At 32.8% G+C, this 12623-nt stretch overlaps 1 protein-coding gene and 1 long non-coding RNA gene across 2 annotated transcripts; one reads left to right on the top strand and one right to left on the bottom strand.

Moving 5' to 3' along the window:
- Positions 1–7537: 7537 nt before the first annotated feature.
- On the bottom strand, positions 7538–8281 carry LOC125593269 (mini zinc finger protein 2-like). Its single transcript, XM_048769631.1, has one exon. The coding sequence runs from the start codon at positions 8100–8102 to the stop codon at positions 7806–7808; it is 297 nt and encodes a 98-aa protein (XP_048625588.1). The 5' UTR covers positions 8103–8281; the 3' UTR covers positions 7538–7805.
- Positions 8282–8761: 480 nt separating this feature from the next.
- Positions 8762–12440, top strand: LOC106399442. Its single transcript, XR_001280020.3, has 4 exons — positions 8762–9933; positions 10015–10074; positions 10153–10234; positions 10352–12440. It is a non-coding gene; the product is annotated as an uncharacterized LOC106399442 (long non-coding RNA).
- Positions 12441–12623: the final 183 nt, after the last annotated feature.

Here is a 12623-nt window from a genome sequence, read left to right as displayed (position 1 = left end):
CTTATGTTGGGATTTCACAAAGTCTGGGCTATACACAGTAAAATCAGGATATGAAGTGGCACATGGGATCATAACGAGGTCTGTGGTTCCTCTCAGTCTCGAACCAAGCACAACAGCACTCAAGAAGGCGATCTGGAAGGTTAAAGTTCCACGGAAACTGAAACACTTTCTATGGCAAGCCACTTCGGGATTCCTTGCGACATCGACCCAACTAAAACAACGCCACTGCACCCAAGACAGCTCGTGTCCCCGCTGTGGAGCTGATGAAGAAACGATCAACCATACTCTGTTCCTCTGCCCTCTTGCGCTACAATGTTGGGCACTATCTACTGTGCCCTCCCCTCCGGGAATCTTTCCGTGTCAATCTCTATATGAGAATATTAACTACCTACTACATAGAGCAAAAGAACGAGGAGTGGACCCAACGAGGCTGGAAGCTTTTCCATGGACAGCTTGGTACATATGGAAGGCACGTAATGAAAAAACCTTCAACGGAAAGGACATAGCACCCGACGACACTGTCCAATTCGCACAAAAGGAAGCTGAGAGCTGGAAGCTAGCCCAAATAATCACAGAGATTACAGAGACTCAAACAGAAGATCGGCCAGTACAAGCCATGACGTTGCAAAATAGTACTATACAAAAGTGGCGATGCCAAGTAGACGCATCGTGGAAAAGCACAACCGAAGCGACGGGACTGGGCTTTGTGCTCCTGAAGGACGACGCACCGACTCTGTTTGGAGTGAAAGGAGATATAAAAACATCATCACCTCTTCACGCAGAAGCAGAAGGTATGTTATGGGCAATGCAAGAGCTGCTAACTGCGGGATGGCGTGAGGTCCACTTGGAGTCAGACTGCGAACAATTGGTAAAACTTGTGCATTTGGAGGAAGAATGGCCGGCTCTGGCTGTGGAACTTGATGAGATTAAAGCCCTCTGCAATGATTTTCGTAGCTGTTCGATTTCTTTTATTCCTAGATCAGAAAATGTCCGTGCGGATCACCTAGCAAAAGGTGCCCGATCACGTGAAATAAACTCAGATTTTGTAAGCGGTCTAGCTCCCAGTTGGTTAGCTATTGAGACTGGCTTAACAGGAGCATGATAGTCTAATATAATTTTTCGATGTCAAAAAAAAAAAAAAAAAAGAATAGATGCAGCAGTGATTATGCGATGGCCAGACAATTTAGATAGTCTTGATTAGCAAATGTCGGTTTACCAAACAAAACAAGCATAAATATGCAATTAGATTAGAAAATTGCTTTATCTCTACATGGGGTTTGTTGATATAATAAATAAAATAAATTACTTGCCATAATTTTACGCATTTCGTGAAGTCACAGATATCTTTTTCATGGTGAGGACAAACTTTTAAACACATGCTGAGGTTTTGGCCCTAACTGCCATATACCATGTGCACAGTGTACCACTTACTAATTTGAAATGTTCCTGAGGTAACTAATGGTTACAAAATCGTACATCTAGTATAACTTCTTTAAATTAATATTTTATAAATTTATGTATACTAAAAATCTATTTTATAGTTTTAAATCGAGTTTTTGGTTCAATTAATATATCGATAAATTAATATCTTTATAAATTAATAAAAAAATATAGTTTTGTTCTAGTTCCAACTTTATTAATCTATAGAGATTTCACTGTATATATTTGGAAAGGTTCGCTAGCTATCTGGATATATATAATAATATAGGTCGACGTAATTTCCCAATGGGATATAATATACTTTGATTGGGAAAGGTCCAATCAGTTATACAAAAAAAAAGATTATGAAGGTCCAAAATGAAGTGATTTTTCTGTGCAGCGATTCTCTATTATTTTTACTTTTTGCAATCACAAACTATTGAGGAAACGCGATTTGCGTTCAACGGTTCTCTATCTTTGAGTTTTAGAAAATCTCATCCTGTAAGATTTAAGACGTACATTCAACATTAGTTTATTATATTCCAGCATTAGTTTATTCTCTACATTTTCCGTTTTATCTAAGTTTACAATGTATTTGGTCATAGGTGTGTAACGATGTTTTATCAGTTTTATGTGGTAAATTGACAAATACATGCCTCTATGGATTTTTAGCACCACTCATAGAATTTTACAATAATAATAATGTTACAAAGAACAATTAAATGATTCTTGTCTTCATATGTTGACCACATGTTGGTAAATAGTAAGTCTTGCAAACATAAGTTTTAAATTTTATATGGCGAAAAAAAAAAGAATGAAGTGGGATAGCATGAATTACTAGTAATATACTTATTCGGAGAAAGCTGAGATTTGGGGAATCAAAGACCAAATTGTGTGTATCTTTTTCCCACTCCTGTGTGTTTTATATAAGATGATTGTTATATGAAAAAAAAATAAACAAAGGAACCTATGAAACACGTGTTACAATTAAAAGACTTATGAACATAATCTAGATAACATCCTCTGGTTGAAAATTAATTATAGGGAGACGTATTTATACAAAATAATATGAGTTTATGTGCTCAAACCACTTGTACCAGCTTTTTTTTTTTTTTGACCAAAAGTACCAGCTTATTGTTGTCTTCTCAAGATGAGTTTCTTTTTAAGAAACTAAACCTTTTAATCCACCATGTGATAATTAAACACGTTTTCTGTTAAGTAAAAAATTAATATTCGTAGTCTTTTTTCTTGGAGAATAAAATAAAAATAAGAAATGACCGGGAGAATAAATTGGAGAACACCTATGAAAACGATCGCAGTGGTTAAAACACCCATTTCATAATTTTATGTTTATATTTTTATAGATGCTGAAGATTCCATAACCATCTGTGAATTGTGTTCTTTTCACTTTTCAGCATCTATAAAAAGATCAGGTTTTATTTATTTTTGCTTGTCATAAAAAGCGATTGTAGTTCTAGTTTGGTTAATTGAGTCTATAGTAATTTTGATAACAAAAAATTCGATTATAGTGGCTATAAAAATTGTTTAATATTCATAAACCTTTCCTAAGACTCTATATAAGATAGCACACTAACAATGAGGTTCCTCAACATGAAAACTTAATTTTGGTTTGAACTCATTGGAAAAAAACTTTCACCACTCAATTTTTTTTATTTAACAAATATATAACTTAAAAAAAAATATTTATGGGATGTCATATCCTACATTTTTCCTCGGTAATAATACATAAAAATAAATCATTCTTATATATACATAATAAAGCAATAATAATCTAATATTTATTTTTAAAATCTAATAAATAAAATAAGTTTTGAATTAAGCAAATTTTTAAAGAGGTTTTAGATAATAAAATATGTTAAAAATACAGAAAAAAAAGAGAAAACAAAAATTTTAAATGAATATCTATTTTTTACGTCAAATGAATATCTAATTTAAGATAGTCAAAAATGTTTGAGAAATCCAAACACACGTGTCATAATATAATTGCACGAACCTTCTTTTTCAATAAATTTAAACAATTAATCAAATACAAAACTATTAATATTATATATGGTAAGAGCTCTGTTCGAAAACTCGGTCCAGGCGGCCGACCACCGTGGCGAAACGACCCTAATCGGAGATTTGATCGGATTTTTCAGAAATTTTCGTTTTTTTGTTTCATTTTGTGTTTCAAAAAGTGTATTATAGTTAAATTTACAAAAGATTTGATAGGAAGAAGCTACGGAATGATTTTAAAATGTATAAACGTGTGAAAAAACTGATACATAAATGGAGGCGTCGATTTACAGAACTAGGTCAATGACGAAGATGACTGGTGAAATACTATTTTGTCCTTCGTTTAAAAGAAAAGAATTAAAAAATATACGTAACAGACGACGTACGTAGTCGAACCCGCGTGCTTTAACAAAAGTGCGCACCACTTACCACATGAGCTAGCGAGAATCATTGTATTTTCGATGCAAAGTTAACTTGATATATATATATAAGCTCGATAAATATTTAGAAACTAGGCCCCGATTAATCCCCGACTAATCTCCGACTTTTTGTTAATTCGCTAGGCCCATGACAACCGCCCGACTAATGCCTAGCGCGATTCCGAACAGGGGGTAAGAGTATGTCTGACCACTAACAATGATCTAAGACGATTACTGAAACAATAGTCTAAGAAACCTCGGTGATGATTGGCGAGTATTTAATTTAAAAATGTTCTAGAAAATTTTTGCAACTAGTTTTTTTAATTATGTTTTAGAAAAAGATTTTAAAAACTGCAAAAAAAACTTTTAGAAAACAAAATATTTAGAACACCTATATATTGGTTCAAAAAATATAAATAAATAATTAAATCTCTTTAAATCTATATCAAACATTCTACAGAAAATAATTAAACAGCTACAAAAAAAAAGGTTTCAGCGTTAATTCTAGATAAAAAAATATAAAATTACAGCTTATTTCACTCAAAACAAGAGTTTAAAGAGATTTTGAGACTTTGGGATTTTACCACAATCCACAAGATAGTACTGTTTTTTACCGTTTATAAAAAAATTACAGTACTGCTTCTTGACGCCTTTTGATGACGGTGATTGAGGGTTTTGTAGTTTCCTTTTACGCTGTTTTCCTTTCCTTTTTTTCTTTTGTTTTTGGAAATATCTATTTCGTCTGATTTTTAGACTTATTCTAAGGTTCACTCCTTATAAATTCACCAACCAATAGATTTCATTATTTCAAAATTGATATCTTTAAAAAAAGAAAACAAAATATTATCAAATTATATTATGCTTTTAAAATTAAAAAGTAAAAAGAAATAAATAAAAAAATAGTAGTAATTAAAAATATATATATTTTTAACGTCGTCAGCAAAACACTAAATCCTAAAACCTAATCCCTAAATCCGAAATCCTTGGATAAACCCTAAACCTTTGGATAAATCCTAAACTCTAAATCAAAATCAATAAACGCTAAAACACTCAAGAGTTTAGGGTTTAGGATTAGGGTTTAGGATTTAGGGTTTAAGGTTCAGTGTTTAGTGTTTTATTTAGAGTTTAGGATTTATCCAAAGGTTTAGGGTTTACCCAAGGGTTTAGGGTTTGAGATTTAGGGTTTAGGGATTAGGATTTAGGGTTTAGTGTTTTGCTGGCGACGTTAAAAATACTTTTTTAAAAATATTTTGTTTCTTTTAAAAAGATATCGAAATTGAAATAATGAAATAATGAAATCCTATTGATTGGTGAACCTCTTAGTTCCCAAGAATAACTATGATTTTAATATGGTGTCTTGTGAAGGAAAAATAACATATATGAATGGGCTTATTCACAATTTTGGGCTTTTAGGTTAAACATTAAGCCGACTCACTCATTTAACATACAAAATAAATTTTGTTCAACTAAAACTTTTAATACACTGATGGTAGCGGGAAAACCATCCACAACAATTCTGTTATTAGACTATTTGTGAGTGATATTTCATTTTAGAACTAATAATGGAGTAATTTAAGGTCTAAATCTAGACGGAGAAGGGTTGCTAAATTTTCAAAATTTCAAGTATTTTGATTTTTTTTTTTCTATTCGTCAGTCAATGGTGGCTCATGCCGTATAATCAACGCCCTTAGCCGCTCTCCGGTTACTTCCGGTGATTTAAAACCTCCTGCTGATCCTTTTCCATTTCCTATACATGATTCTACATGTTCAGTTAGTGAACCCAATCGCTTTTTTGGTTTCCACAAATAGTAAACCAGCATAAACCAAAATAGTCTCTAATATTTGTTTGGTTCACTAGGATTAATTGTTCAGTGATCTCTATGTTCACCTAAACTGGATCGGTTTTTTGAAGAACCAATATATAAGATACGATTTGACCTAATCAATTTTTTTTTTTGGTAAAATGTTAAATTTGGCCTAATCAGTTGCTAAGTTTTTGAAGATCGATAGAAGATAATTGGTTTAGTTTAGGTCGATATATGTACAATCCATAGTAGCTAGCTCGTAATCCTCGGGGTTAATCGAATCGCAAAAGTTCTCTCTTTTATTTAATTATGTTGGGTCCAGACGTCCAGTTGAGTCATGGGGGCCAACTTAATTAAAATCTAATAAACAGCATGAGTAGGATTGAACCAAGGATCGATATGAAAATGGAGTTGCGAATAGTGTAAGATATCATGAATATCAGAACTGGAATGTAAGGTACGTGTTCACGATGGGATACTATGTATTATGATTAATGAGTCGCAAGTGAATGAGTGTGTGAGAACTTAGAAATATAACTAGCTAGATTCATGATAAAGAAATTGGAAATATGATGTGAATATGTGCTGATCTAAACCCGCTTGAAAAAAATTTTTTCATTTAGCTCTATCACATGTGCTGTAAATTGATACAAAATAAAATGTTAAATATTTGTTTCTCAAGTAATATATATATATATATATATAAATACATAATATATTTTCTCATTTTACTATGTCAATTATTTAATATTTATATGAAAATTTAGGGATTTTAAAATCGACATTGGCCTGACCAAGTTCGGCACAATGTTGCTAACAAATATATGCAGTTGGAATTGTTTCTCTCCATACTCAAATACCTAACAATGTACGTTCATGATGATACAGTTCACATGTCATTTCAAATCTATAAACCAGCCAAAGATATCTAAGTTTCTTCGTACGAAAATATCTAACTTCCTCAGTTGTTTATGTTAATTTTGAATTCAATTAACAAACTAAATGTGATACAGAATGTTGTAATTAATTTATAGCAGTAATAACAACACAATCTCTTTGAAGTTATATCAAGGTCGTTTTTTTTCTTCTTTTGGCATTCCTTCGTTATATTTATTGCTTTGTTAATGTACGTACTTAGATTAATTCCCACCTATTTCTGATTTTATAGAAGACAAAAGCTCAGAAGTCACAGGCCATTATTGTGAATGATCATTAGCCTTAACGGTTCTTTAATAAATCAATTAAAAACATCATAGCAAGTTAGCAACCAACAAGGATAAGATTTGTGGGCCTCTTCCTCCCTTTTTTTTCAAAGTTATTTTCTTATCTGTTCTAATCATGTCATATAAAAATTTGAAAGATCTCACTTCTAAAGCAAAAATAAAAGATTAGAATAATAAAATTAATTAAGTTCAAAAAAAAAAATACTATTTTAGAATTATAAACATGTATATATGCAAGGCATATTCGTGAAGGAAGTTGATCTTATCATGCCATAATTAAAAAATAACAGCAAGTATGTAATAGTGCTATAAGAGAACAACAGTTTCAAGCTTAACTCCACAATTCTCATGCGAAAACAAAAACTAAAGGAGTGGTCTCAAAAAATCAAATTAAAATATATCGAAGAATTAATTGAGGGAACCAATAATTGTGTTACTATATTCATATAACTTCACCAGAAGAGAAGAACCTTCCAAATATGTTAAAGGAACATTCAAATCTCATTCTCATCCATTCATAAAAAGATACACATATTTAATTTGTTACCAATCCACTTCACAATACAATTAACAATTGTCTTAAGTGGAAATAGCTTTGGAACGATATATGGTTGGACAAACAAATTAAAATACATAAATATGACCAATACCGAAAAAGATCAAACATGATAAAACATGAAACAACAATAATCTTCACATTTTATTTAAAACCCAATTTTCCAAAACATTCTCAAACTCAGAAGGCATCCAATTACAATAAATCTTTTACCACTTTCAATATATAATAAGTGTACTTTGAAAATTCTTAAAGAGACACAAATCCTTGACATTAAGAAAGCTATAATATTTTCAGTTTCACCCTATGAGAATATATAACACACAAAGACAGGAACAATTTTTTAGCCAGCTCTAGTTTTGCTGGTCTAATTCCCACTCGAGGGAGGTGACTCACAGTCGCAAACAACCTCGGTTTCTCTCCGGTGGAAACTGCGGTGGCAGCCACAGGCGGCGCAAGTTAGCGCTGACACCGTACCTTCCTCTCCGTTGCTTGCCATGAACTCCCGGCAGCCGTCAACGGCGTAGCCTCCAACTGCTGCGGCGTGGTTCTTCTGACACTCGCCGTATCTCACACCTCTCAACATCCGAGAGGAAGCCGTCGAGGAGATTCTAGAAGGCTCCTCCGGCGATGCTCTCCTTAACACCACTTGACGCTTCCTCATAGTTCTTCTTCTTGGCTCTTTTGTGAAATCTTAACTTGTATATGATAATGTATTAGTGTGAGCTATATATTTGAGAAGAAAAAGGAAAAAAAAGTTATATAAAGTTTTTTGTTAATTTTAATTTCTAATTTTCTACGGTGGGAGATGGAAAGAGAGTGAAAGCTCGAGATAATTACAAGAGGCCCTCAGTTGTTAACCCTAACCCTAGATGATATATTTATAGCAATCAACAAACAACCACTTAGAAAATTCTATATGCATGTGTATGTCAGTAATACGTATATGTATTTATAGACGTGTACATGTACATTTCCAAGGAATGTATCATGTATCATCACAGATGAAAAGTGAAAACTTACCTAGCTATTTTACCAGAGATTTGTTTTTAAATGCGTACATCATACATGTATGTACATATATATATTTTGTAATTTAATTTTCTTTTGGCGTCCACAACTATCCATTTATTCACATGTGTTTGTAATATTGTAATAAAGTCTAAATTTTTTTCTTGAATACTCACCAGTTAGAAAAGATTGAGCAAGTTATGCTGAATCAGAATTTGAAACTTCGCTAGGCTTAGAAAAGAGACTTATTTGTCATAAGCCTTTTTTATTTCTCGTTGTATGAACCAAAAAATGTCAATAAGATAGGAGATACATAAAAACGTTCACTTGCAATATAAACCACGAGATCTGGAGCCAGTGAGCCACCACTTTGTGAGTTAGGCACCCGTCTTTATTGACATTATTGTCGTTTTAGATGAATTTCTCCCAAAACTGATGCTATATGCAACTTTCAGAAGAAGATAAAACACTTCTTATATTCCAACCAGCATAGCGCTTAGTAATCATTTTATGGATTTAACTAACTGATTAATAATCATAACCATAAGCAAGCGAATAATATAATATAGAAAAGTGGGTGCTGTGTGGATGCAACTAATGTTCAATTTTGCTAGAAAACCCTAAAATGATGATAAAGCTTTTCTTTAAGACCAAACAAAGTGATTGGTTCTAAAAGGAAGAAAACAGCTAAGCTTGTATTTGTAAGACCACCTCCATCGGTAGGTTGAGATGGAGGTTCTAAAGTAATAAAGAGAAAAAATTAAATAAAAAATGGTGTTATTAAACAGAACCGGTCCTTAATTAGGTGAGTTTAGGATCGGTAAAAACCCTAGACGTGGCAGCAGGGTATTGGTTGGTTCATTTTAGACGAAAGGGAAAAAGTCATGTCTCTCTCTCTTTCGTTCTCCTCTTCGATGTCATCGACTCTTAGCGTTCGATTCTGTCGAAATCTCCAAGGCTTGATGATGTTTGATCTGTTTGTTCGTCGTCGATTCTGTCGAAATCTCTCCTCATCCTCCACCAACGGTCGTCGTCTCTCCGTCGCTTATCACATCGTTCCTCAATGTCTCTCCTTCACCGATCTCCGTCTCTTGCAGCCTCTCTCTCGCCTCCCGACTCTCCTCCCCAGAAACTCGATCGTCGTCACGAACAACTATGTTTCCGGTTTCGCCGTCGACGGCGTTCTCGTCACCGAACCGGATCTTTTCCTCTCTTCTCAAATGTGCCTTTGACAAAATTGTAGTGAGCTCCTCTTATAGCAAGCGTGTTCTTCACTACTTCAGCTCTCACAAATGGGTACGAAAGCAAGTTCCCAAGCGACACATTCACAGCTTCCTGCATCTTTTAGAATCATTCACTCTCTTTGCTTTATTTGAGTTTTTGTGGAAGATTTTGCTTTGTTACCATGGCATGGACTAAAAGCTGGGACAAAGAAACAGAAATATGATGTAATAAGTGAGAAGAAAGTATCAACTCCTATAGAGGTAAAAAAAACAACTCGATAATCATTGGTCTACCTCCATATTTTCTGGTAGGGCTTAGTAAGTTAAATGTTATTGATGTAGGTGCTGTGTAAAAATTGCCCGTCTGAATTTGTTTCATACTTCCACTACCGTCGATCTTTGGTGAGTTATTCAATCAAAATCCCTTGGGTTTATAGTGCCTCTCAATTTCTTGGTTTCACACTTTTTTGCTGTTTGCAGATATCAGAGAACTTGTTTCTTTGGAAGATGTAATGGAGGAGGTCGGGCTTGGTCCTAATGGTGCCCTCATGTACTGCATGGAGTATCCTTTTTGTTGTTACATAGACATAAAATGAGAATTTAACTACCTCCTGTCTTAATTATGTTGCCTTTATATGTTAGAAAATTGCATGGAGAATCCTTAACTCTTAATCCACAGATACCTTGATGATAGCTTACATGATTGGGTGGATGAAGAATTGGATAACTAGCGAGATGATGATTACCTTATATTCGATTGTCCAGGTGCATACATGACCATTACGTTTATATGTCTGATCTTTTTATACGAGTGGTTTCTGTCACCAGTTTGGTTCCCAATTATGTTTTTTTATCTCTAAATTTTTGTAATCATCTTGCTTTTTTTTTCTATATTTCAACGACACTTTCAACCAACATTTGTTGGTCTTGTTGTTGTTTTGTTCTCTCTCTTTTTGTTTTCATTGTTTCTCTTTTCTCTTCTTTCTATGTATGTTTTTTTTTTAAATTGTTCTACTTAAAAAAAAAAATTATTTAAGAACCTCTACGAGGTTCTATCTGAGAAAAAAAAAAATCATTAGCACTATCAAAGGTTTTTAAGTTCTCAAATCACCTTATTAAGTCATAATTTAATCATAAGAGCCCATTAATGGATGGAAGACCTAATATGTACTGTGGTGGCCCCTTAACCCCATGTTTTCTTCTTCTTCTTCATCCATTATGTTCTAATAACACGTACGTATGATTACGAAAACTATTTATACGTGTCGTAAAGAATATGACTTAGTATCGACTTCGAGATAATACTATGCATAGATAAGAACTGTCTGTATTGGATACGTGGTACTGTGACCCACTTTGTTGACTTACGATCAAAAATTTTAAATTTGTATGTAATCTAAATAACAATCAATATGTGTAGATCGCGTGATGAAAATGCATGAACAAAAATAGTGTGTATAAATGTACATTTCGACCTAAAAACGTGGGACTGATAAGATGGGCTACCAAACCTATTTTGTACATTATGAGGACAACGCAATCCTTCACGATCTTTTGCTACTTGCAATTACGTCTTGATTTTTTCAATTACACGTGCATACATTCATTCGTATTTCAGTTGACATCAAATGCTCCAATTCATATGTTCCATCAATCTCGGATAATCATGCAGGAGATTTTTGAAATTTTCCCCATTCGAAATTAGATATAAGAATGCAAAACCTTTGGATTCGACGTAACTCTTGAGATGTTATTGAAAAAAACTAGTCGCATAACCAAGCGCTTGTGGTTCCCGATTTCTAATAGACGCATTTGTTAGGAATTCAACATATGACCTAAAATGAAACTTAAGAGTAATACTTAATACAGTAACATAAATATGATAATAATTAAGAATCAATAATTGCTTATTTATTTTTTTAGTTAGAAGTACTTTGTCACATATTAATGTTTGAATTTGAGCGAAATCGAATAATCCAGATAAGATATATTATTGTGTCTAACGTTTGGTTCAGTTTAAGATGAACTGAAAATGTCATCATATTGAGAGGCGCAGTAAAATCAACCCAGAGGAAAATAAATCTGAACTATATACATCTAGTAAGTAACTAGAATAATCAAAATGATTAAATTTCTTTCTACAAGGCATTACAAAGTAAGATTGCAATTCGTTAATTACAAAAGCCAAAGTGGTTAGTGGAGTAATGATGGTTATGATTTATGATAAGGATACAGATTTAATTAATGAAATAAAGCAAAGAGAGTTTGTGTCTCAACAACCCAACCCTCATTCCCAGCTTCCATTAGTATTAGTGATGTGTAATCTTTGACTACTCAGCGGTCAATCTTATGTTTTAATTGGGATAAGGAATCTTAGGTTTCATTATTCATGTAATATCAAATAATGAAGCGTGAGTTTAGAAAATTAAATAAATTGCTTAATGGATATAGTGTATAAATTTTAAAAAGAATATATCAAATGATCCATAACTTCAGACTTGAAACTTTCTTTTAAACATATGAAGTTGAAAAATAACATATTGTCGCCTGTACTGCTGTACTATAGGATGTACTTAATTAACCTTGGTAGATACTCAACAATTTATCGTCTAGTCTAATTAGGCACTCTGCTATTAAATAATTAATGTCCCAATCAAAATAACATACTCCCTCTGTTCCTAAATATAAGATGTTTAGGTAAAAACATGCATATTAAAAAAATCATTGTTTTATCTAGAAAATATCATTAAAACTATAAATTAATGTTATTCAACCAATTACAAAATAGATTATCAAATATGATTGATTGCACAGTTTTTAATAAAGTAAAAAAATTACCTAGAAAAATAAAAATATCTTATATATTGAAACATCAAATTTTTTTAAAACAAACTGATGTAGTATTAACATGTGACTAAGCGAGAAATATGGTTGCAATAAATAGAAGGGAG

Source organism: Brassica napus, chromosome C9, assembly GCF_020379485.1.
Source record: "Brassica napus cultivar Da-Ae chromosome C9, Da-Ae, whole genome shotgun sequence".
NCBI lineage: Eukaryota > Viridiplantae > Streptophyta > Magnoliopsida > Brassicales > Brassicaceae > Brassica > Brassica napus.
This window is presented reverse-complemented; position numbering and strand designations above follow the sequence as displayed.